The sequence below is a fragment of the Megalops cyprinoides genome, chromosome 2 (assembly GCF_013368585.1).
Source record: "Megalops cyprinoides isolate fMegCyp1 chromosome 2, fMegCyp1.pri, whole genome shotgun sequence".
NCBI classification, from domain to species: domain Eukaryota; kingdom Metazoa; phylum Chordata; class Actinopteri; order Elopiformes; family Megalopidae; genus Megalops; species Megalops cyprinoides.
In genome coordinates, this window is record NC_050584.1 from 66414071 (window position 1) to 66437370 (window position 23300).

Below are 23300 nucleotides of genomic sequence, written 5' to 3' on the forward strand. Positions count from 1 at the left end.
CAGTTTGTCCGTCAGTAAATACACTTAACTGAGCAAGGCTTGCCAAAAGTTTAGTGAATGAGTTTGCCTGTTTCGCGGAAACCTTTAGCCTACCCTCAAATGTAGGCTATATTTGAACCCAGTAAGACGTCAGTGTCGGAGCGGCATATCTTACATAAAATTTACACCGTTTCGGCAACGTTATGTGACGAGGCTGTGCATTTAATTTAAATTAAAGTAATTACGTCCGTGTACGTCACTCTCGGTTGGGGCAAGCTTACACAGCAAACATAGGATTACATTTAGCGGAGTTCATCCCTATAAAATGTAATGTTAGCTAGATAGAGGTCAATTAATTGTATATCTTTTGACATTCCAGACTTAATTACGGACATTTCAGAGTTCCGAACGACAACACTCATTCAGTGTATGCGGATATCTGGGGTAGATTTTTGCGCTTTCCGTCTTTCGAGATACAGGCGGAAATTTGAGCTACCCCTAAAGGAATCATTGTTGGGGTAAACTAAGTCCAATTATTATGATTCTTTCTTTTTTTTTTTTACCATATCATTTGTTTTTACTTACGTGAAATATGAAATGTGTAAACTGACTTGTCTCTGATCGCTGCTGAATTGTGCCTAAATACTGCCACCTGTTGATTTGCAACGTTGTTGTGCAAGTACAGGCGATGCCTACATTGTCCTGCTATGCCCCTTTGCCGGTGACTACTCAGCAAAGATTGAAGCAGAGAGTAATGAAGACTCCACTTCAGACGTGCAATTTACAACAAGGGTGTCAAACAAGGACCATATGAAATGCGTACAGTATTGCTATAATCTCCATCCCTGATGACTGAATTATCCCTGATCGTTAACTGTTTGACCTTTTTCCTCACGTTTCATCATACGACCAATCACATCTGAAAATGGTAAATTTTCAGTAAATGCGCGTTTTCACGCACGCACACAAAAATAATGGACCGAATGATATCAGTAAGCCTTGGAGTACTGAACCTAGGTCACACCCATGGAATGCAGTTATAATCACTTGCAAGAGTATCTCCTCTAACTGTTCATGTGGCATGCAAGTAAAAATAATAAGTATATTAAAGATATGTTTAATGTATTAAATACATGCAATGCAATAAATAATAAACAGAACGTAAAAAAGGCACACAGATTAGATAAAAACAAATGAAATACTGAATTGGTATAAAAATTAAAACAAAAAACAAAAAAAAAAAAACAGAAAGGATAGCAGTTATGATGGAAGCACTGAAGACCTAAAAGCCAATGGAAAAATGTGCTTTTCGACCTCATTTCCAGCGAATCCTATATTTGCTTTATGTAGCATTGACACAACAGTAACTAGCACCGTTATTGTTGTTAGAATAATTATTTTGACTGTTATGCATTATTACTGGTATCCCTTTGCTTGGCAGTTGTGTTTCCAGGGAACCATTCTTCACTTCCATATGATCCAGGTGTACAGCTCAGGGGTATAACAGCATCGCAGGGAATTGAACCTGGAGTCTGTATGTCCAAAAAGCCACAGGTCCTTACTGTCCACACCATCCCACTGCCTGCTCACTTCCCTGTAAAAGCAACAGGGAAGCATATCTCAGTCATTATTACATGACATTATTGTCATTTAGCACACACTCTTATCCAGAGTGACTTACATTGGTTATAGTTTTTTTCTTCTTCACACAATGTTATCCACTTATACAGCTGGATGTTTACTGAGGCAATTGGGGGTTAAGTACCTTGCCCAGGGGTACAGCAGCAGTGCCCCAGCAGGGAATCAGACTAGCAACCTTCCAGTCACGAGTCATGCACCTTAACCACCATGCTACACTGCCACCCAAATGCTCAACACAGGTGGGTCTCGAACATGCAATCCCCAGCTCCAGAGGCTGATGCCTTATCTATTAGGCCACTGACTCTAGCTACAGTCATGTGACCATAATGTAATAATGTGTCAATTTTTACAGACATGCTCACAGAGCAAAACTCAGAGGGAGGTTAAAAAACCCAGAAATTCACAATTGTAGATTACTCTCAGTCCATTTCAGCAACAACAACAAAAAAATACTAAGAATAAAATATAAAGGGGTGGATCCAGCCACTGAGAAAGGCATGCTCAGACACTGGGGTCCTCGTTTCCGTGACGTTCAGGAAGTGTGCAGTACAGCGTAATGCGTGTCAAAACGCCCCCGCCACAGTGACAAACAGCTGTCTGCATTTCTGAGTGGTGTAAACTAAAAGGTGTACATTACAGCAGACACATCAGTGTCTGCATTCCTGTGTGAGTCAGCCAGCATCCCCGGAAAACTTCCTTACACCTTCCACACCTTCCTGGATTGCAGCCAAGTTCAGGTGATCAGCTCAGAACAATACATCAGACTCCTTGCCATTGCTTTCAGAATCGGATTGTGAGATCCTCAACTCATGTGGAGTACAAGCGAGCATGGAAACTTTAGTAGAAAGTTTTCGTTGTTCTCAGTTTTTTTTTCATTTGCTTGCATGATTCCATGTGAAGATCAGGACATGTGATTCATTTCCTGGAAAGCTGCATGTACAGTGTGCTGGTGTTTGTTTTTTACCTCTACCCTTTAAAATGCCAGCTCCCTTTTCATACAGATTAGCCTCCCCTTTTTGTACTAATGATGAATCGGAGCTGAATTTTTAAATTTCTGCTCTAAAGTCATATAAAACCATTTTCGAAGTGTTTTGGCATGGGGAGTTTTTTTCAAAGAAAGCTGACGTTAAGGTTGCAGTTTGGGAGAGTTTGGGTGATCGGTCATGGAGTTTTTCTAGAGGTACAACCACACCTGGGCTCTTTTAGTTGAAATCTGTCCCAGTTCACTGCTTCCCTGTGTGCTGTCAGATCCCTGAACGGGGCGGCCCCTCGCGCTCCTATGTAGGCTGCGTTTTCAAGGTGGATCTGAACATTTTGTTGACCGCGCTCTGTGTCTCTTACAGAGGTCACAGGTCACGCACTGACACAGGTCAGAGCAGAGGTCGCAGTCTGAGGTTGGCGTGGGGGGAGTTCAGCGGTCGGGCTTGGCTGCAGCGTTGCTGCCCGGGGAGTGGGTGCTGGAGGTGCTGCTGGACAGCGTGGAGCTGGCGGAGTGGAAGGAGGCTGCAGCGATCACTGAATTCTTCTGCATGGGGTTCTGCACGGCGACATAGCTCCGTTCTGGGCAGGGGAGGAAAAAACGACAGTGTTGCATTACATTATTATCATTTAGCAGATGTTCTTTACCAGAGCTCCCTGGATGATAGGTGCTATTCCACTGACATCATTCGAGCAGGTGTAGGTGTTTGAAGAGGCACAAAATGCCCGAGAGCACTGAAACAAGGACACCTCAGCCAACCTACCCCGCTATGGGCTGCCAACCTACCCCGCTATGGGCTGCCAACCTACCCCGCTATGGGCTGCCAACCTACCCCGCTATGGGCTGCCAACCTACCCCGCCACGGGCTGCCAGCCTACTCCGCCACAGGCTGTCAACCTACCCCGCCACGGGCTGCCAACCTACCCCGCTATGGGCTGCCAACCTACACCGCCACGGGCTGCCAACCTACCCCGCCACAGGCTGTCAACCTACCCCGCCACGGGCTGCCAGCCTACCCCGCCACAGGCTGTCAACCTACCCCGCCACGGGCTGCCAACCTACCCCGCCACGGGCTGTCAACCTACCCCGCCACGGGCTGCCAACCTACCCCGCCACAGGCTGCCAACCTACCCCGCCACAAGTTGCTGTGGGCTCCCACTCACTCTCAGCTGATGACACAGCTGGGATTGAATCTGGACTGTGGAGCTCGGTTTTCACTCAAGGCGGGTGCCTTAACTACTGAGCAACTCCACAGTTCTTAGTACAGAAGCCTTTCGTTCCAAAACATTTTATATCAAACCTGACAGGTCTCACTCTGAAACACCCCTGCGTGACTAAGCGTGCACTTTCAACACAAGATGGACTGTATCAGTCCTGTCAGTTCTGCTCTTGAGTGTTAGTTTTCTTAAGAGGTCAGAGGTCACTCATACCTTCAAGCTGCAGTTTGCCACAGCACAGGTAGGTCCTCCAGGTCTTACGCACTTCTTTCCTGATCAAGCAGTGAAACGTGAAGATGAAGAAACCTGAGAGAGCGTGAGAGAGAGAGAGAGAGAAAGAGAGAGAGAGAGAGAGAGAGTGTTAACCAGGGTGTGCAGGGAAAGGATACCGGCTGCACTGCAAAATGTGGGACCTCCTTCCTGTCCAGCTGGACTTTTGGCATGTAAGGTGATGGTCTATGGACTGTGGGGTGTTCAAGCTTAGATATGTAGTTTTGTGGCATTAGATGACTAGAAGCGAAATTTAAGTATATGGTATAAGGAAAACGAGGTGATTAGTTTTGTAGGACTGGAGAGTTAAGGCAATTGATTTTTTTGAGTTTCAGAGATTAAGGTGATTGGTTTTGGAATTTTTGAGAGTGAATGATTGGTTGTCTGGTTTGGAACATTAAGTCAATAGTTATGGAATTTTACAGTATGATTTGTTGTGGAGATTTAGAGATTAATGTGATTGGCTGTGGGGTTTTGGAGAGTAAGGTGATTGGTTGGGCAGTGTATCTGTCTCCAGTGTGTGGAAGCTCACCCTGCAGAGAGTTGAAGATGGCAAACAGGTACATGAAGGCCAGTTTAACAGGTCCCCAGGCGAAGAAGGCGAAGCCCCAGGTCAGGCCCAGGAGGACGGTGAGTCCAGCTGCACTGCGCAGATCCTGTAGCCTGCTGCGGTGCTGGAAATTATGGGGGTTCTGCTGCTTGATCTGGTAAAGCTGCACCATCACCATCACGAACATGGCCAGGTTCACCACGAAGATCAGGCAGAAGTAGGCCACCACCGCAACGTAGAAGGCAATGTCATTCTTCAGCCAGCAGCTGCAGGAAGGTCACACAGAGGTCACACCTCCTGTCTATGGGTGGATAGTGTATATCATCTCTCGCTGTTTACTCCTCTGTCTTCCCATCAGTTATTTATCCATAAGTATATGCTGGGGATCACTTAAAATGACATGCTGCAAATGTAGAAGAAAAATCAACTCACAAATCATCTGTAGACCCATAGGAGATGAGGCCGTAGTTGTCTTTGCTGATCGCGATCGCAGTGATGACGACAATGAGAGGGACACCTGAAACATTCCAGAAAAAGAAAAATGCATTCTTGCGTTTACACTCCAGTCTATGGCATAAAAATGGGATTTTTGTCAGCTGGTAAAGTTGTTTTTAAGCAGTGCTATGTACTGTAGCTAAATATTAATAGGATTTCTAGATCAGTGGTTCTCAACTCTGGTCCTGGGGATCCACTGCCCAGCATGTTTTAGATGCCTCCCTGCTCCAACACACTTGATTCAAATGATCAAAAACGATCAAAAATGATCATTTGAATCAGGTGTGTTGGAGCAGGGAGGCATCTAAAACATGCTGAGCAGTGGGTCTCCAGGACCGGAGTTGAGAACCACTGTTCTAGATCATCTTCCAATAAGAACATGTCTAATTGTGATGAATGCATCTGGGGACAAAATCTAATTGACAGAAGCCCTACCATTAGTAGTAGGTCAGGGAACTCTGACTTTACAATTGTTTAAATTCAGCTTTAGCTGCATGCAAGAGGCTGATGGCCTACCCCAACCGAAGAGGGAGAACTTGAGCATATGTTTGGACAGATAGGCGTTGAAGATCTTGACGATGGTCAGGTACATGTGGAAGGCCTCCAGGCCCATCCAGGTGAAGGAGACGAGCAGGAAGTAGTGCAGAAAGAAGGCGGTGGAGATGCAGAGGCCCACGGCGCTCGGGTACAGCGCCAGCCACGAGTCCAGCAGGAAGACCAGGTTGAGCAGCAGCAGTGCCATACACAGCTGGATCAGGATCTTGGAGGGGATGTCCCTCCGCAGATTCCTGCAGGAAGAAGAAAAAATGGGACTCAGTTGTTTTCTCACACCTATCTAGAGCTGTCATTGGACTACATTCATCATATGATTTCACACAAACATTCTGTGAGTCTTTGTCTAATCATCTGGTTTTCCTGTGCAGTTTTTTTGTGTAGTAAAGAGAGGTGAAAGGTCACAGGTCATGTGACTCACTCAAAGGTCAAATGGGTGAGCAGAGTGACAGAGAGGAAGATGGCGGAGATTCCACAGCCGATGTGGGTGATGAAAGTCAGGATGGTGTCGTGCAGGTGGTCTGTTATGCCTTCTCTGGAAATGTCCTGCAAAGGGAAGAGTGACGCTATGGATTTCCTCCAGTCAAAACTTACCAAGATCCAAGACGTATCAATTTTTAACTTGTTATGCAGTAAATTAGCAAACCACATAATGAAGTCTGAAGGTGGTTCTCTGTGTTGGACAATGGGGCAGACTGACAGCAGGTGTGGGAGAGAGCAGGTGTATTGCTTGACTACATGGACACTCACCAAAAGCACAGCGAAGTTGGTGAGATGGTTACAGCTGCAGACGGTCTCCTCCTCTGTCGTGTTCTGAACAGAGCAGCCGTCAGGGTTCCAGCCTCCTGATCCATCTGCCACAAACAAAAAAACAGCATTAAGACCCGCTGGAAAGCAGGCAGAAGTACACCAGCTATTTCACTAGCTTGCACGGTGCTTGGCTCAATCAATCTGTACAACAGGGCTGCCAGGGCCATTGGCAATAGACTGAGTCTTTAATCCCATAGTGAAAGAAAGCCACAAAGGCAGGTAATGCTCACCATTGAGGCTGAAGTCCCAGAACACACAAGAGACAGTGAAGTCCTCCTGTGGGAGAGACAGATGGGGCAGAGTAAATAAATGGATAAATCATTGACTAATCATAAACGATTTCCCCCTCATCACTGCCCTACCGGGTCATTTTTGTTTTGCAGAGTGAAGACCACGTTTTCCCTCAGTCCGCTGATTGACAGGTTGGCCACACTTGTACCCAGAACATCACTGTTCAGCCTCCGCTGGCCAAGGGCTCGATCCTAAAGAGAGAGAGGCAAATGGGAACTACCATTACACATGATTTTAAATTAGAGAAAAAAAAGTTACATACCAGGAGGAAGAGCAGCAGAGAGGCAGGAATTGGAGCTGATCGGGAGGAGGAAGAAGAGAAAGCCAGAGGAAGAGCTGGAGAAGGAGGAGCAGGCACCTGGAACACGGTGCTCTTCTGGTAGAAGTTGAACTGGACTCTGGAGGCTTGCAGCTGCTCCTCTGGGGTCAGGCCGTCAGTCAGGGAGGCAGGCAGTGTGATGGAGCCCAGGGTGGATCCGGGTTCCGTTGCCCTTGCACTGCTGTGAGAGCCACGCTCACCTCTGACACTGACCTGCAGGGCATGATCGACATACACACACAGCGAGCATGTTAACACTCACATCAGACATGTGAGTACAGCAGACCTATTAGTGCATGGAAAAGCTAGCAAACACACGTCTGGCATGTAAAACAGAGCAGAAGGTCTCCATTAGTATGTGTTTGGTCAATACGTTAGCAAAGTGATTTGCAGTGGTTGTTATTGAATAGTGCCTAACACAGAGGCTGAAGGTTTGAATTTTGAGGGAATTATGTAGTTAAAAGGGTTAAGTGGGTTCATTGAATCTCAGTTTCTTGCAATGACATGTCTCAACCCCCTGCATGTTCTGCTGAGTTTGACCTCTTAGTGGTATAATTTGCTGGGCACTTGATTGCTGGGCTTGAACAGTCTTGGAAGAGTTCAGCCATGTCTGTGCTGGGTTTGTTGTGTTGGTGCTAGATTTAGGGGAGTAGTAGCTGGATTTTGGGGAAACTGGAGCTGGATGTTGTGGGACCATCATACCTGCAGATTGGAATGGTCTGCGATGGAGAAGGATGTCTCCTTGAAGTTGGCGCCATCCACTTTCTTCACGGCCAGAGCAAGCGATGTAGCCGTGATGATCTCTGTCTCCCCCTGCACCTCCAGCTTCAGCCCCAACGTTTCTACCGCCCTGATTATCCTGAGAGCAGCAGGAACAGCAGGATTCTGGGTAAATGTGCTGTTAGGTTTTTTTTGTTTGTTTGGGGGGGTGAGTGATGTTGGGTTGAAGCTGTTGAGCTCTTCTTTGGACTGACCTGGTGGAGGAGGATGCCAGGGTGTCTGCGGAGGCATTGAGCAGATTGCTGATGATGGTGACCAGCCTGCGGCCCAGGGCCAGGCTGATGTTGGGCCCAGACAGCAGGTTCTCCAGCTGGGTCACCAGCTGGGCCACCTGGGAGGAGTTGAGAGGGGACACATCCTTCGTCAGGTTCAGCAGCCGATCCGTCTGATCCTCTACGCTTGCTGTCGTCATAGCTACTGTATGTAAGGAGGGAGGAGCATGTTAAGTCAACTAGTTCTGGTTATGCTCAGCCTAGTCTTTTTATATTTGTTTTTTTTTATTTGTGCAAATCAGTGAAGTTCTCATAGTTGATATAGGTGCTGTTTGTAAGTGAATGGATGAAAGGTACAATAGTTACCGTTGGTGGAGTCTGCCCTGGTAGCTGAAGACACCGTGCTGGTGGAGTCTGGAAGAATTGAAGGGAGGCTGGTAGTAGCCATGGCAGATGCTGGATGGGTGGTTGTGGCAGTTGCAGGGTAGGGAGTATGGAGTATTGGAGAGTTTGTGGTTGTGCCAGTTGTAGAGTTGGTGTTTGTGGCAGTTGCAATGTTGGTAGTTGTGGCAATTGTGTTGGTGTTTGTTGAAGTTGTAGGGTATGTAGTATTGACAGTTGTAATGTAGGTGGTTGTGGCAGTCATTGTGTTGGTGGGTTTGACAATCATCTTAGCAAATGGGCTGGTGGTTGTGACAGTTGTAGTGTTAGTAATTGTTGCAGTTGTAGAGTTGATAGTTGTGGCACTTGTGCTGTTAAAGATTATGGCAATTGTGTTGGTGTTGCTGGCAGTTGTAGTGGTGGAGGTTGTGGCAGTTGACATGTTAACAATTGTTGCAATTGTAGTGTTAGAGACGTGTAATGATGTAATGTTGGCAGTAGTGGCAGTTGTAGTGTTAGAGGTTGTGGCAATTGTAGTTTTAGAGGTTATGTCTGTTGTAATGTTCGAGGGTGCGGCAGATGTAGCAGATGCATTGTCATTAATTGTTGCAGTTGTAGTGTTGGAGGTTGTGACAGTTGTATGGTTGTTGGTTGTTGAAATTATAGTGTTAGAGGTTGTGGCAGGTGTAGTGCTAGCAGTTGTTGCAATCGTAGTATTAGAGGTTGTGTCTCTTGTAATGTTAGAGGGTGCAGCAGTTGTAATGTTAGAGGTTGTGTCAGTTCTAGTGTTAGAGGTTGTTGCAGTTATAGAGTTGGAGGTTGTCGCAATCGTAATGTTAGAGGTTGTGGCAGTTGCAGTGTTAGAGGTTGTGTCTCTTGTAATGTTAGAGGGTGCAGCAGTTGTAGCAGATGTAGTGTCATTAATTGTTGCAGTTGTAGTGTTGGAGAATGTGACAGCTATATTGTTGTTGGCTGTTGAAATTATAGTGTCGGAGGTTGTTGCAGTTGTAATGTTGGAGGTTGTTGCAGTTGTAATGTTGGAGGTTGTTGCAGTTGTAGTGTTAGAGGTTGTTGCAGTTGTAGTGTTGGAGGTTGTGGCAATTATTATGTTAGAGGGTGCAGCAGTTGTAATGTTAGAGGTTGTTGCAGTTGTAGTGTTGGAGGTTGTTGCAGTTGTAGTGTTGGAGGGTGTGGCAGTTATAATGTTAGAGGGTGCGGCAGTTGTAATGTTAGAGGTTGTTGCAATTGTAGTGTTGGAGGTTGTTGCAATTGTAGTGTTGGAGGTTGTTGAAATTGTAGTGTTGGAGGTTGTGGCAGGTGTAGTGCTAGCAGTTGTTGCAATCGTAGTATTAGAGGTTGTGTCTCTTGTAATGTTAGAGGGTGCAGCAGTTGCAGTGTTAGAGGTTGTGGCAGTTGTAGTGTTAGAGGTTGTGTCAGTTGTAGTGTTAGAGGTTGTGTCTTTTGTAATGTTAGAGGGTGCAGCAGTTGTAATGTTAGAGGTTGTGGCAGTTGCAGTGTTAGAGGTTGTGGCAGTTGTAGTGTTAGAGGTTGTGTCTCTTGTAATGTTAGAGGGTGCAGCAGTTGTAGCAAATGTAGTGTCATTAATTGTTGCAGTTGTAGTGTTGGAGGATGTGACAGCTGTATTGTTGTTGGCTGTTGAAATTATAGTGTCGGAGGTTGTTGCAGTTGTAATGTTGGAGGTTGTTGCAGTTGTAGTGTTGGAGGTTGTTGCAGTTGTAGTGTTGGAGGTTGTTGCAGTTGTAATGTTGGAGGTTGTTGCAGTTGTAATGTTGGAGGTTGTTGCAGTTGTAGTGTTAGAGGTTGTTGCAGTTGTAGTGTTGGAGGATGTGACAGCTGTATTGTTGTTGGCTGTTGAAATTATAGTGTCGGAGGTTGTTGCAGTTGTAATGTTGGAGGTTGTTGCAGTTGTAGTGTTGGAGGTTGTTGCAGTTGTAGTGTTGGAGGTTGTTGCAGTTGTAATGTTGGAGGTTGTTGCAGTTGTAATGTTGGAGGTTGTTGCAGTTGTAGTGTTAGAGGTTGTTGCAGTTGTAGTGTTGGAGGATGTGACAGCTGTATTGTTGTTGGCTGTTGAAATTATAGTGTCGGAGGTTGTTGCAGTTGTAATGTTGGAGGTTGTTGCAGTTGTAGTGTTAGAGGTTGTTGCAGTTGTAATGTTGGAGGTTGTTGCAGTTGTAGTGTTGGAGGTTGTTGCAGTTGTAGTGTTGGAGGTTGTTGCAGTTGTTGTGTTAGAGGTTGTGGCAGTTGTAATGTTAGAGGGTGCAGCAGTTGTAACAGATGTAGTGTAATAAATTGTTGCAGTTGTAGTGTTGGAGGGTGTGACAGCTGTATTGTTGTCTGTTGTTGCAGTTGTAGTGTCAGAGATTGTGTCAGCTGTAATGTTAGAGGTTGTTGCATTTGTGTTGCTGTTGTTTTTCCCTGTTGTCATATTACAGGTTGTAGTAGTTGCAATGATATGGGGTACAGCAGTAGTAGTGTTAGGGATTGTGTCAGCTGTATTGTTAGATGTTGTTGCATTTGTATTGTTTTTGGATGTCCCAGGTGTAGTGTTAGAGGTGGTGGCAGTTGCAGTGTTAGAGGTTGTGGCAGTTGCAGTGTTAGAGGTTGTGTCTCTTGTAATGTTAGAGGGTGCAGCAGTTGTAGCAGATGTAGTGTCATTAATTGTTGCAGTTGTAGTGTTGGAGGATGTGACAGCTGTATTGTTAGAGGTTGTAACATTTGTGTTGATGTTGGTTTTCCCAGTTGTAGTATTAGAGGTTGTGGCAGTTGTAATGTTACGGGGTACAGCAGTTGTAGTGTTAGAGGTTGTTGCATTTGTATTCTTGTTGCTTGTCCTAGGTGTAGTGTTAGAGGTGGTGGCAGTTGTAGTGTTAGAGGTTGTGTCAGTAATAGCGTTAGAGGTTGTGACAGTTATATTATTAGAGGTTGTTGCAGTTGTAGTGTTAGAGATTGTGGCAGTTGTATTGTTGTTGGTTGTCCCAGCTGTAGTGTTACAGTTTGTGGAAGTTGTAGTGTTAGAGGTTGTGCCATTTGTAGTATTAGAGGTTGTGGCAGTTGTAGTATTAGAGGTTGTGGCAGTTGTAATGTTAGAGGGTGTGGCAGTTGTAATGTTAGAGGTTGTTGCAGTTGTAGTGTTAGAGATTATTGCAGTTGTAGTATTAGAGGTTGTGGCAGTTGTAATGTTAGAGGATGTGGCAGTTTTAGTGTGAGACGTTGTTGCAGTTGTAGTGTTAGAGATTGTGGCAGTTGTAGTGTTAGAGGTTGTGTCTCTTGTAATGTTAGAGGGTGCAGCAGTTGTAGCAGATGTAGTGTCATTAATTGTTGGACTTGTAGTGTTAGAGGTTGTGGCAGTGATGGTATTGTTGTTGGATGTGGCATTTGCAGTGTTGGTGGATGTGGCAGATATAGTGTTGGTAGTTGTGGCAGTTGTAGTGTTAGAGGTTGTGTCTGTTGTAATGTTAGAGGTGTCAGTGGTTGTGGCAGATGTTGTGTCATCAGGTGTTATAGTTGTAGTGTCAGTAATTGTTACAGTTGTAGTGTTAGCAGTTATGACAGTTTGAGTGTTCATGGTTGAGATGTTAGTTGCATCAGTATTTGGTGACATAATTTTAGTGGTTGGCAGCTCAGTTGTGCTGGCTGACACATGCATTGTAAGACCCTCATTCCTTGTGTTGGGATACTGGGTTGTTGTACTGTGTGGTTTGGGTGTAGTATGGACTGGCCTTGTGCATGATGGACAAGCTGTAGTGTTATAGTCTATTTTTTCTGTAGTTGCTTGATTGAATATTGTGTTCTGTTGGTCTGTGGTGTTAAGTGGGAGAGCTGTTATATTGTATGGTGTTTCTGGTGTAGGAGTTGTGCTGTGCTGTGCTGTGCTAGTCTCTGTGGGTTTTACAGATGGAATAAGTGTTGTAGTGGTACCTGTGGTATTTTTAAAAAAGAAATGTTTGACAGGGTAAAAATTTGTTGTTTTTTTTCCTCACAAATATAATGTATACCTTTGTAAGTTAACTGATAGTTAGTGCAAAATCAATTATTATAGATAATTGTTAATAATGTTATGTTGTTTATTTGCTTAGCAGTCTCCTCTGTTTCTGCTGAAATTTTGCACGACATCCAGTTAGAAAAGGTTTATCTGCATGATTCAGGCTCAGGTTAGGTGCCTGGCTCTTGGGTTTCACAGCAATGCCACATATAGGACTCAAACCTGAAACCTGTGTAGCCCCCTCTTTGCAATAATACAAATATTTTTAATAAGATACACCATGAATAACCAGAATGTTAACTAGGTTGTTTGCAATTCTTACTTATAATAAAAATGATGCATTGAGTGATTAACTTGCTTACGTGTACAGGTGCGGAGGTAATCAGAGCAGCAGTCGTGATTCACCACACAGTAGTCGTCACAGTAGCAATTATTTACACGGCAGAAATTGTTTTGTCCTTTACAGCAGATGACCTGTGGGCTTGAACAGCTTCCTAAAAAAAAGTGATTGCATTGACTTATATTTATGCTTATAATATACAGTATGTGCACTTAGGCAGATCTTTTCAGTGTTGTGTCTTAAAAAAGAAATACATATAAACATGGAAAACTGGTCACTGAGGTCTTGAAGAGGTGTATGAAAATATCAGGGCCTGCAACAAAATTCTTTCAGTCACCGTAGTATTTCCAACACAAACAAACCCTTCGAGCATTCCTGCCAGTACTCGGTATCATCTGCTAGGGGAGCCCACTGTTATCCCTTTATGAGCAGGCTGTCTCGTACTGTCATGTCATGATGCAGCCTGTTGCAAAGTGAAAAAGGACAAGCATGCTTTTCCTGTCAGGTGTAAGTATGATCCTATTACATTTACAGTACACCATTCCCTGCTTTGCATTGACACCTTATACTGCAGTGGTCAAATATTACCGAGGTTCAGCAATAACTGCCCCCGGCCTCAGTCACTTCAGAGTTTACGCAGCAAACGCTGTCAGCTTTGGTTTCTTACAGTCACTCACAGCCGGCCCCAGAAATCCACTCACAGCTGGACTCTTTTTACAGATTTTCTGTACAAGCAGCCCAATAAATCCGATCATCCCTCATTCCAATCGGTGTATAAGCGAGTGAATGGATGACTGAGAGATTCAGTGAATGAGTCAGTCAGTAAGTGAAGAGTTATTTTGTTGATGGGAAAAACCCACCAACAGGGGATGCGCTGAAGCAGGTGCAGCCCATGAACAGCTGCTGTTCTTGGGCTTGTTAATCGTCTCCCCTGGTCTAGACATTTGATGCCAGATAAATTAGATATGACATAGCATCTTTTGTGAAGTATTGATGATGATTTTGCTGAAGTTCCAGGTACCAACTGACTGCATGTTTCCAAATTTGTAAAAAAAAAAAAAGTTCAAAACATCCAAAGATGATCATTGTCCCCCTTAAACTGTCTTGAAACTACTTTTCTTGACGTCTTCGTATAGGTTTTAATTCCCTGTATCTCACTCTTTCGACGTGGTTTGTCTTTGTTAATGTCTTTTTCCATCTCAATAGATCCACCAGGCTAACTGAGGGATCAATAAACAGCAAATTATTTGGTTTCTTTTGACTTGGCGTGATGGAGATACTGTCCAATTTAAAAAAAAAAAAAAAAGAAAAAGTGTAAGTGTAAAAAGTGTAAAAAATGTGTAAAAAAAGGTGTGAGTGTTGTTCTTACCTGTGGTGAGCTGCCCTTTTACAGTCCAGTGGAAAAGAAGAAGCACAGCAATGGTGGCAGAGGCACCCATCTGGGCCACCAGGTCCCCCTCGGCTGTCTGGTCCTCAGATGCTAAGCTTCCTCTTTTTCTCCTATTTATCAGCTCTGAGCTCCATTTCACTCTGTGGCTTCGCTGCTGCCCCACCTCTCTCTGTCCTCATGTTTCACCCACTAGTAAACTGACAGGACCTCCAGCCCGTGCACCTCAATGGAAAGTATGCAGGGAATTTTTTTTTTTTTTTTTTTTCCACACAACTGTGCCACAACTACGATTCGTTTCTCAAATGGAAGTTCAGATGCAGGAAATGCACTTAGTGGAACATTATTGTCGTATCTGCAGGTACGGAGGTGTAAACTGATCCCGTTTCTCTGGAAACTGCAAATGTCAAAGGGAGGAGAAATCATTTTCCCCATCTCGCGAACAGGAGGACAAAAACACAACTACAAGTAAAAGAACAATAATTACTCTGCGGGTATGATTGTTTTTATGAAAAAGTATGACTTGCCTCCCCTTTGCCCCTTTATCATTTCAAGTATGTATATAGACCTGCATTTGTCATGCACTTATCATGAACTCAAACATATCTATCACTCACTCACCCCAGGAATTACATCGATTCTTTGCTCAGCCGCAGTTTATTCCCTTATGCTGGGTGACTTACATAGCTTGCGTTTAACATCCATTTGTACAGCTGGATATTAACTGAAGTTACTGAGTAGCAGCACTCCACTCCAGATTTCATCCTGTAACATAATGGGAACAAGCTGGGGGGGGACTAAACCACATCAGTGCAACATCCCTGTTCACAGGGACACCTTTATTACATAGCAAACCTATGTGCACCGGTACACCTGAGGCCACAATACATTACCTTTCAGTTGCTTAGCAGATGCCCTTATCCAGATCTACTTACATAATTTACGATTAGTATATAATGAATATTGCATTACATTATTGTCATTTGGCAGACACTCTTACCCAGATTGTCTTACATTAATTTTTTAAAATGTTATCAGTTCATATAGCTGGATATTTACTGAGACAATGCTTGGTTAAGCAGGGAATCGAGCCAACAACCAGTTTCGGTTATGAGTTCTGCTCCTTACCACTATGCTACACCCCCCCCCATATTAACATATGTGTATGTTATGCATCTATACTACTGAACATTTTCTGAAGCAATTTAGTTAACTGTACACCAGCAATGTGACATGCACTCTTAAAAATAGGGTTCTTCTTGGGGGGGTTAAGTTCTGCCTTGAATCATTTCCATCCTCTAGAACAGCGTTTCCCAAACCTCTCCTGTTTTAGATCTCTCCCTTCTCCAACACAGCTGATTCAAATGACCAGCTTGATTAATTAAGCAGCGTCAGGGGTTCATAATGAGTTGATCATTTGAATCAGCTGTGCTCGAGCAGGGAGAGATCTAAAACATGCAGGACTAGTGGTCCTCCAGGAGAGGGTTGGGAATAGAAGGCAAATGGCTCTACACAGAACTGTTTCATAATAATAAACCTTTTCTCTTGTAAATTGATGACTTTACTTAGAATAGGGCTTTGTTTGTAGTAGAACTGTGTCTTTAAAAGGCAGTCATTCATAAATCATTTGGTTCGGCATATGTCCATATAATAGACACTTTTCTTTCTTGTGGGGTGGAGTATGATGCTGAGAGAGAGAGAGAGGGGAAACAGAGAAGCGGGATCAGAAATATAGCGCTCAAGAGGAATTCAAAGCCACCACACGGAAGTACGCTGGCCTGGAGGCGTACATTTCAACCGCTACACTAACAATACACCCCGACAGACAGCCTTTCTAAGAGCAACTCTCAGGTTAGCACACTTCCTCGTGCACCCAGCAGGTGTGGCGTATGAACAGTGATCTCTGCTGTGTCTCTGCATTCCGATTATGTTTCACTGGTTCGCTCTCCCTCCTGCATTCAGAAGCACTGGGGTGTTACAAGCCTGACTGGGGACAGTTTCCGCCATATTCTATACAACAGGCCATGGCTTTTAATGCATATACAGTAATACCACTGAGCAATAATTTCCATGATGATGGCAGTGCTTTTGCAACACTGCTAACAAGACTGGTAAACAATGATCTCTCATTAGTGCATTAGTGGCCTCTCTTCAGTGGTTATTCAAATAATTTGGATGACCTTTTTGTTAACATATATGCCCCCCTAAATCCCCCATCTGAAAATTCTAGTGAAGCAAATTTTATGTTTTCTGGTGAGATATTTGGCACATTGAATCTTTCTTCTTAATCTTGTACCCTCTACTAATATCTGTGTCTTCTTGCTGAGTAAACATATTAATCAGAGAGTGGACACTGTGAATTAACCAATAACACAGCAAAAGATCAATGGCTCAGTTCAGATTCTGTTTAAAATATGCAAAGGGGAATTCATATCTACAATGTGATGCAGGAAGTTGATTTGGTTGTGATACCACCCCTGAACCCGAAAAAAAAAATACATAAATGGCAAGGCCACAAGACACTTTAATTACCTGTGTCAAAGGAAAATGTTGCTTCAAAACAAAAGTTTGATGTTTTGATCTTTCCCTTACCTCTACTCTGTCAGACACAGTGAGTAGGATTCAGAAACCAAAACAGCTAAATCATATGACTTATGATAGATCAGCTGTAAAATCTCACAAAAAAAGATCCACAAGGCAGACCAGCAGTAACTAGTTAGAGCAGATTCCGTACTAATGTTCGTAAGATTAAAGTGAAAGCAAACTGTTCAGTCTCTGCCGTGATGCAGACAGAGGAGTCAGAAAAGAACTGAAAATCAGCTCTCTACTTCCATACAGTCTTTTTAAAATTAAACCTGTGTACAGGTAAGTACAGTCTGTATGAAGTGGGAGGAGGTAAATATCCCTATTTTAAGGTAGTTTAAGTTTGGGGAGTTTAAGGTAAATGCTGCAGTTACCTGTGTTACTGCTCAGAGAGGTCACAAGGAAATTTGATCAAACTGGGGCCATTGCAAAGACTGTTAAGAGGAAAGAAAACAAGGAATAGTAGATACTGTAAATCTATTGTGTTAAATACTGAAACGACTCTGAAGGCAGTTTCATCTTTGTAAAAAAAAGGTAAATAATTTAAGGAAAATGACAGAAGTAAAACTAAGAGTCAGGAGAACCAGTAAGTGAGGGGTTATGAGCATGCTTTATGAATGGTTTAACAACCCTTGTTGTACGTTTTAATACAATGAATGTTTTAATGTTACTGGAACTGAAAAGGCAATTTGAAATGAAACAATGAAGGTACTGTACTAAAGCTATTATGGGAACTGGCAGATTCACCACAATGATAACATGTCTGAAAAACTGGCTGGATGGCATTCTGTTCTTCAGGTTTTTATTAATTCACAGTGCAGTCTGGGAGTGGGGGCAGAGTGTGGGAGGGGGTAAATATAGAGGGAGTGGGGGCAGAGTGTGGGAGGGGGTAAATATAGAGGGAGTGGGGGCAGAGTGTGGGAGGGGGTAAATATAGAGGGAGTGGGGGCAGAGTGTGGGAGGGGTAAATGTAGAGGGAGTGGGGGCAGAGTGTGGGAGGGGGTAAATATAGAGGGAGTGGGGGCAGAGTGTGGGAGGGGGTAAATGTAGAGGGAGTGGGGCAGAGTGTGGGAGGGGGTAAATGTAGAGGGAGTGGGGGTAGAGTGTGGGAGGGGGTAAATGTAGAGGGAGTGGGGCAGAGTGTGGGAGGGGGTAAATGTAGAGGGAGTGGGGGTAGAGTGTGGGAGGGGGTAAATGTAGAGGGAGTGGGGGCAGAGTGTGGGAGGGGGTAAATGTAGAGGGAGTGGGGGTAGAGTGTGGGAGGGGGTAAATGTAGAGGGAGTGGGGGCAGAGTGTGGGAGGGGGTAAATGTAGAGGGAGTGGGGGCAGAGTGTGGGAGGGGGTAAATGTAGAGGGAGTGGGGGCAGAGTGTGGGAGGGGGTAAATGTAGAGGGAGTGGGGGCAGAGTGTGGGAGGGCGTAAATGTAGAGGGAGTGGGGGCAGAGTGTGGGAGGGGGTAAATGTAGAGGGAGTGGGGGCAGAGTGTGGGAGGGGGTAAATGTAGAGGGAGTGGGGGTAGAGTGTGGGAGGGGGTAAATGTAGAGGGAGTGGGGGCAGAGTGTGGGAGGGGGTAAATGTAGAGGGAGTGGGGGCAGAGTGTGGGAGGGGTAAATGTAGAGGGAGTGGGGGTAGAGTGTGGGAGGGGGTAAATGTAGAGGGAGTGGGGGCAGAGTGTGGGAGGGGGTAAATGTAGAGGGAGTGGGGGTAGAGTGTGGGAGGGGGTAAATGTAGAGGGAGTGGGGGCAGAGTGTGGGAGGGGGTAAATGTAGAGGGAGTGGGGGCAGAGTGTGGGAGGGGGTAAATGTAGAGGGAGTGGGGGCAGAGTGTGGGAGGGGGGTAGATGTAGAGGGAGTGGGGGCAGAGTGTGGGAGGGGTAAATGTAGAGGGAGTGGGGGCAGAGTGTGGGAGGGGGTAAATGTAGAGGGAGTGGGGGCAGAGTGTGTGAGGCTGTAAATGTAGAGGGAGTGGGGGCAGAGTGTGGGAGGGGGTAAATGTAGAGGGAGTGGGGGCAGAGTGTGGGAGGGGGTAAATGTAGAGGGAGTGGGGGCAGAGTGTGGGAGGGGGTAAATGTAGAGGGAGTGGGGGTAGAGTGTGGGAGGGGGTAAATGTAGAGGGAGTGGGGGCAGAGTGTGGGAGGGGGTAAATGTAGAGGGAGTGGGGGCAGAGTGTGGGAGGGGGTAAATGTAGAGGGAGTGGGGGCAGAGTGTGGGAGGGGGTAAATGTAGAGGGAGTGGGGGCAGAGTGTGGGAGGGGGGTAAATGTAGAGGGAGTGGGGGCAGAGTGTGGGAGGGGTAAATGTAGAGGGAGTGGGGGCAGAGTGTGGGAGGGGGTAAATGTAGAGGGAGTGGGGGCAGAGTGTGTGAGGCTGTAAATGTAGAGGGAGTGGGGGCAGAGTGTGGGAGGGGGTAAATGTAGAGGGAGTGGGGGCAGAGTGTGGGAGGGGGTAAATGTAGAGGGAGTGGGGGCAGAGTGTGGGAGGGGGAGAGTGAGACCCATGATGGAGCTATGGACTCTGAATGTGTGTGTGTGTGTGAGAGTGTGAATGTGTGTATGTTTGTGTGTCATATTTGGCTGGGGGGTGGCAAACCTTTCACTTCCTTAAGCTTAGAGAAAGCGGACACTGCTTTCATGGAAAGAGAGAGAGAGAGAGAGAGGGAGAGAGAGAGAGAGAGAGGGAGAGAGAGAGCGAGAGAGCGAGAGAGCGAGAGAGCGCGAGAGCGAGAGAGAGAGAGAGAGAGAGAGAGGGAGAGAGAGAGGCTCTGCTTCCTGCACTTGTCTCCTTTGGCTGAGCTTTCTAGTTAGAGCTGGTGCTATGTTACAATATATCCATACATATCAAAAATACATGCACACATACGTATTTATTTATGAGTGTTCCTGTGATGGCAGCAGCACGTCTTCAGAGATGATCACTTTTCATACACATGCTCATCTATGACACTGAATTCAAGGGCACCAAGAAACACAGAAATGACGGCTTGCTATGCTGCCACTAGGGGGCTCTGTTGGACACAGGTAGCAGCTCCAGCTGAAGTTTACGTTAATGTACTGGTGGAGCTGTTACCTGTACCACACAGTGTGTGAGTGTGTGAGTGTGTGAATGACAGTAATTGAGTGAGTATGAGGGTTAAATAAACAGCTGAAAAACTAACACACCACGATCAGTAAACTTATCTAAATATTCTTAAAAATGAGGAAACGAAAGTTGTCCATTTTAAGGTCAAATCCAAGTATATGTTCTGTTGACAGAGTCCAACTGGAGAGAGATACTTACTTGTGCTGACCTGTCTGTCTGTGAAGAATGACTGATCAATGGATCGTCCAATCAAGTTTAGAGAAGATGTTTCTCCCAACCAAAGGTGAACTGAAAGGCTTATTATGAAGACCTTAAATTTCAGTCAAAGTACAAATTTAACATTCTTGTGATTTTTATTATCAATGTCATTATTTCACACTTTGGATGCTGTCTTTGTGCTGTTGTCAGAGACAAGCTGGAGAGACCAGACTCACCTGTATCCAGCTGCCCATCAGCAAAGAGTGAAAGGTCAATGGAACATCCCCTGCACCTCAGAGGAGACATTTCTGACAATCAAAGGTGAGCTGATCATCTTACTATGAAGAATTCACTCTTCAGGCATAAAGGGCAACTTTTTTTATTTTTATACACTCCGTAATTTCACACTGTGGATGTTGTCTGTGTATTATTGACAGAAGTCAGCTGCATAGAGCAGACTCACCTGTACACAGGTGTCTGTCTGTTGAGAGCGATCGATCAATGGAACCACCGTTCCACTTTGGAGGAGGAACTTTTCCTTCCAGTGAAAGGTAAGGTGGAGATGGGTCTCCAAGAATAACTTAAATTATAATTATTATTATTATTATTATTATTATTATTATTATTATGTTGGCTTCAAAAAGTCACCAACCTGTTTTTGTTATTTCTTATAACTTGGCCAATACCTTCAGCTAGGATGAGATTGCATCACTTGTATCTTTTGCTTCAATACCTAAAATATTTCTTGAGATGTTTACAGTTTACATTGAAAATCTTCCCATTGACTAGCATGGACAGAACAGAAAGAATCTGAATCTGTTAACACATTATGTCACAATAGAACTACAACAGCAGCCGCAGATACAGACCCTCTCATGGGCAAAGCTTATACATCTTAGACTAATGGCTACTACCATGCTAGGCCTTTTCAAGACAATTTAAAGTTGGTCCTCAAACGTTCCTTTCTAGTTATATTATGCTACTTTATGTTAACTAGGCAATGTTAGTATACACTTTTGAAGACTTTGGTAATCCTTCCAGGATGTGCTTGAGACAAAACTAAATTTCTATTACAAATATTATTCAGATTATTTATAAAAGGCATGTACACAAAACAAGACACTGACTGGTAATCTAATGTCTAAAACCACAGTTTCTGTTCTCCCTAACAGATACATTACTGTACACCTGTATTTCTGTACTTTCCAGGTATGCACAGAAAGGTCCGTCTGCTTATGTTTTTTTTTTTTTTTTTTCCCCCCCCCACAGAGTCCAATTGGAGAGATCAGAGTCAGTAATGCCCAGCAGTCGGTCTGCCCAGAGTCACCAGATGAAACTATCATCCATCTTCAAGGTGGGGTCTCCTGTTGATGCTTGTGTGTCCACTCATTCATAAGGACTAGCTACTCCTAGTGAATACACTTACCAGAATGACTGAAATCATTGTAAGCCCCAACAAATGACGTTTGCTCATTTGTTGACGTTGACTCCCACAAAAGAGCAGTTTCCAGATTTCCAAAGCTGTCAGGGCTCAGGCGGGGACTCAGGCGCAGACAGAAGTGTGTAGGGAAGGTGCACAGGAATTTATTACAGTCCACAGGGGTAGCCCAGAAAAGGGGTCAAACAGGTGATGTCAAAAAACCAGGAAAGCACAAATCAAGGTCGAGCAACAGGCGAGGTAAACAAAACAGGCAGGCACGGTACAGAATCGGATCCAAAGTCGTGGTCGGGAAACAGGCAGGCAGAATGAACACAAGGACTAACAGCTGGTAGCGAAACAGGTAAACTGTGACAAACTGGCAAAGAGCTAGGAGAGGAGATGAGGTATAAATGCACGTGCTACCAAGCAAACGAGACACAGGTGAACAAGCGGGCAGGTGAAACAGATAACCAATCAAGCCACAGGTGGAGAAACAGGGCGGGGCAGGCAAACGAGAGGACAGAAAACAAAGGCACATGGCCGGGGAAAACAAAAACAAATCGGCTACGATGCCGCAGTCCTGACAAAAGCAAAACTCAAACTGCACCCATTCAACAGACATCAACTGTGGATCTGTATTTCCTCCCCTTTTATGTAAGATTTTAACCTTTTTCTGCTTACCTGGAAGGGAAGCAGCCTCTAGCTGTATGAAGACATCAGTGCCAACATGTGCCAAATGAAAGAATAAAAAAAAGCGTGATCTGTGTGACCCAGTCCTAACTGTCTGACCTTCACACACTTGACCCTTAACTCCTGGGTATATCCCAGATTATGCTCTCAACAGAATGGGTTTGGTGTAAAATGGTTCCTTTGTTCATGGATCTTACTTCTGTCGCTGAATGGTGTGAGTAGTCAAAGAAAAATTTCTATCCCTGTGGGAAAGACAATAAAGTTTTTTGAACTGAATTGAATACTCTTGAGTAATAATTTATGAACATTCTTAACTTTATTGTGGACCATTCCATTCATGGTTTCCTTAGTAATTTCATAAGTAATTTAGATTGTTAAACTATTTTGATGACTTAATTTGTACTTATTCTAGCTGCTTGAAGACATGCTTATCCAGCTGGTGCAGGACAAGCTGAAAAAGCTCCAGGGTGATCTGAGTCAGGATTACCCAGAATGCTTTGAGAGTCAGCTGGAGGATCCTGATGTCCTGGATGAAGTCTACAGGATGCTGGAGGGCTGTGTCAGAGAGGGGGCTGTGAAGGTCATAGTGCACATCCTGAGGAACATGAACCACAAGGATGCTGCTGACACACTGGAGAAAAGTAAGAGCTTCTGTCATTGTGTGGCTTTGATTTGGCAGTGAAGAACACTTAAAATCCCTCAACAGTACCTGCAGTCGAAGCAGATGATGTATATACTGATCTGTATGAATGATTTTGGAAGAAATAATGGATAATATAACAATCTGCTGTAACCGATCAAATTGCCATAAAAGAATGTATAGAGAGGCTTTTAATTTATTGGCGGTATTGAAATTGATAAATCATTGGAATCCTAAATGGTTCAATTGATTGATATTTAAAAAGGTGTTATTTTGGTTATTTGAGCAATTGATTGATCTCCAGTAGTGTTGTAGGCTCCAGTAGGCTGAATTGATAGCATATTAATTAAAATCCAGGTTTTACCTGCTGCTCTGGGACCTGAAACTTCCTACATGTGCTCTGTTTTATCTGATACCTCTGATAATGCATCTACTGATGCCCCAGACTCAGTACCAGAAATCTTAATGATTGTGGTTTCAACTGTGT

The 23300-nt window shown here is 44.5% G+C and overlaps 2 protein-coding genes across 2 annotated transcripts in view; one reads left to right on the plus strand and one right to left on the minus strand.

The window, feature by feature from the left end:
* Positions 1-3031: 3031 nt before the first annotated feature.
* LOC118772300 (adhesion G-protein coupled receptor G2-like) lies at positions 3032-8295 on the minus strand. The gene is made up of 12 exons (XM_036520571.1): positions 8078-8295; positions 7806-7962; positions 7143-7298; positions 6856-6975; positions 6724-6769; positions 6434-6537; positions 6105-6229; positions 5648-5919; positions 5069-5153; positions 4619-4902; positions 4030-4122; positions 3032-3180 (listed from the first exon to the last, which is right to left on the minus strand). Exons 1-12 carry the CDS (start codon positions 8293-8295, stop codon positions 3032-3034), a joined length of 1809 nt encoding a protein of 602 aa, XP_036376464.1.
* A 12010-nt stretch (positions 8296-20305) lies between these two features.
* Positions 20306-23300, plus strand: part of LOC118773606 (NACHT, LRR and PYD domains-containing protein 3-like) — a 47617-nt gene continuing 44622 nt past the window's right edge. The window contains 4 exon segments of the mRNA XM_036522617.1: positions 20306-20384; positions 20501-20614; positions 21333-21417; positions 22586-22814. Coding sequence (XP_036378510.1) covers positions 20338-20384; positions 20501-20614; positions 21333-21417; positions 22586-22814 — 475 coding nt within the window. The 5' untranslated portion in view covers positions 20306-20337.

Coding starts and splice junctions, on each gene's coding strand:
- LOC118772300 (XM_036520571.1), bottom strand. CDS start 8,295: ATGACGACAGCAAGCGTAGAGGATCAGACGGATCGGCTGCTGAACCTG. Junction 6,230..6,433: donor CCAACTTCGCTGTGCTTTTG/GTGAGTGTCCAT, acceptor TTCCCTTTGCAG/GACATTTCCAGAGAAGGCAT. Junction 4,903..5,068: donor TATGGGTCTACAGATGATTT/GTGAGTTGATTT, acceptor ACCTTCCTGCAG/CTGCTGGCTGAAGAATGACA.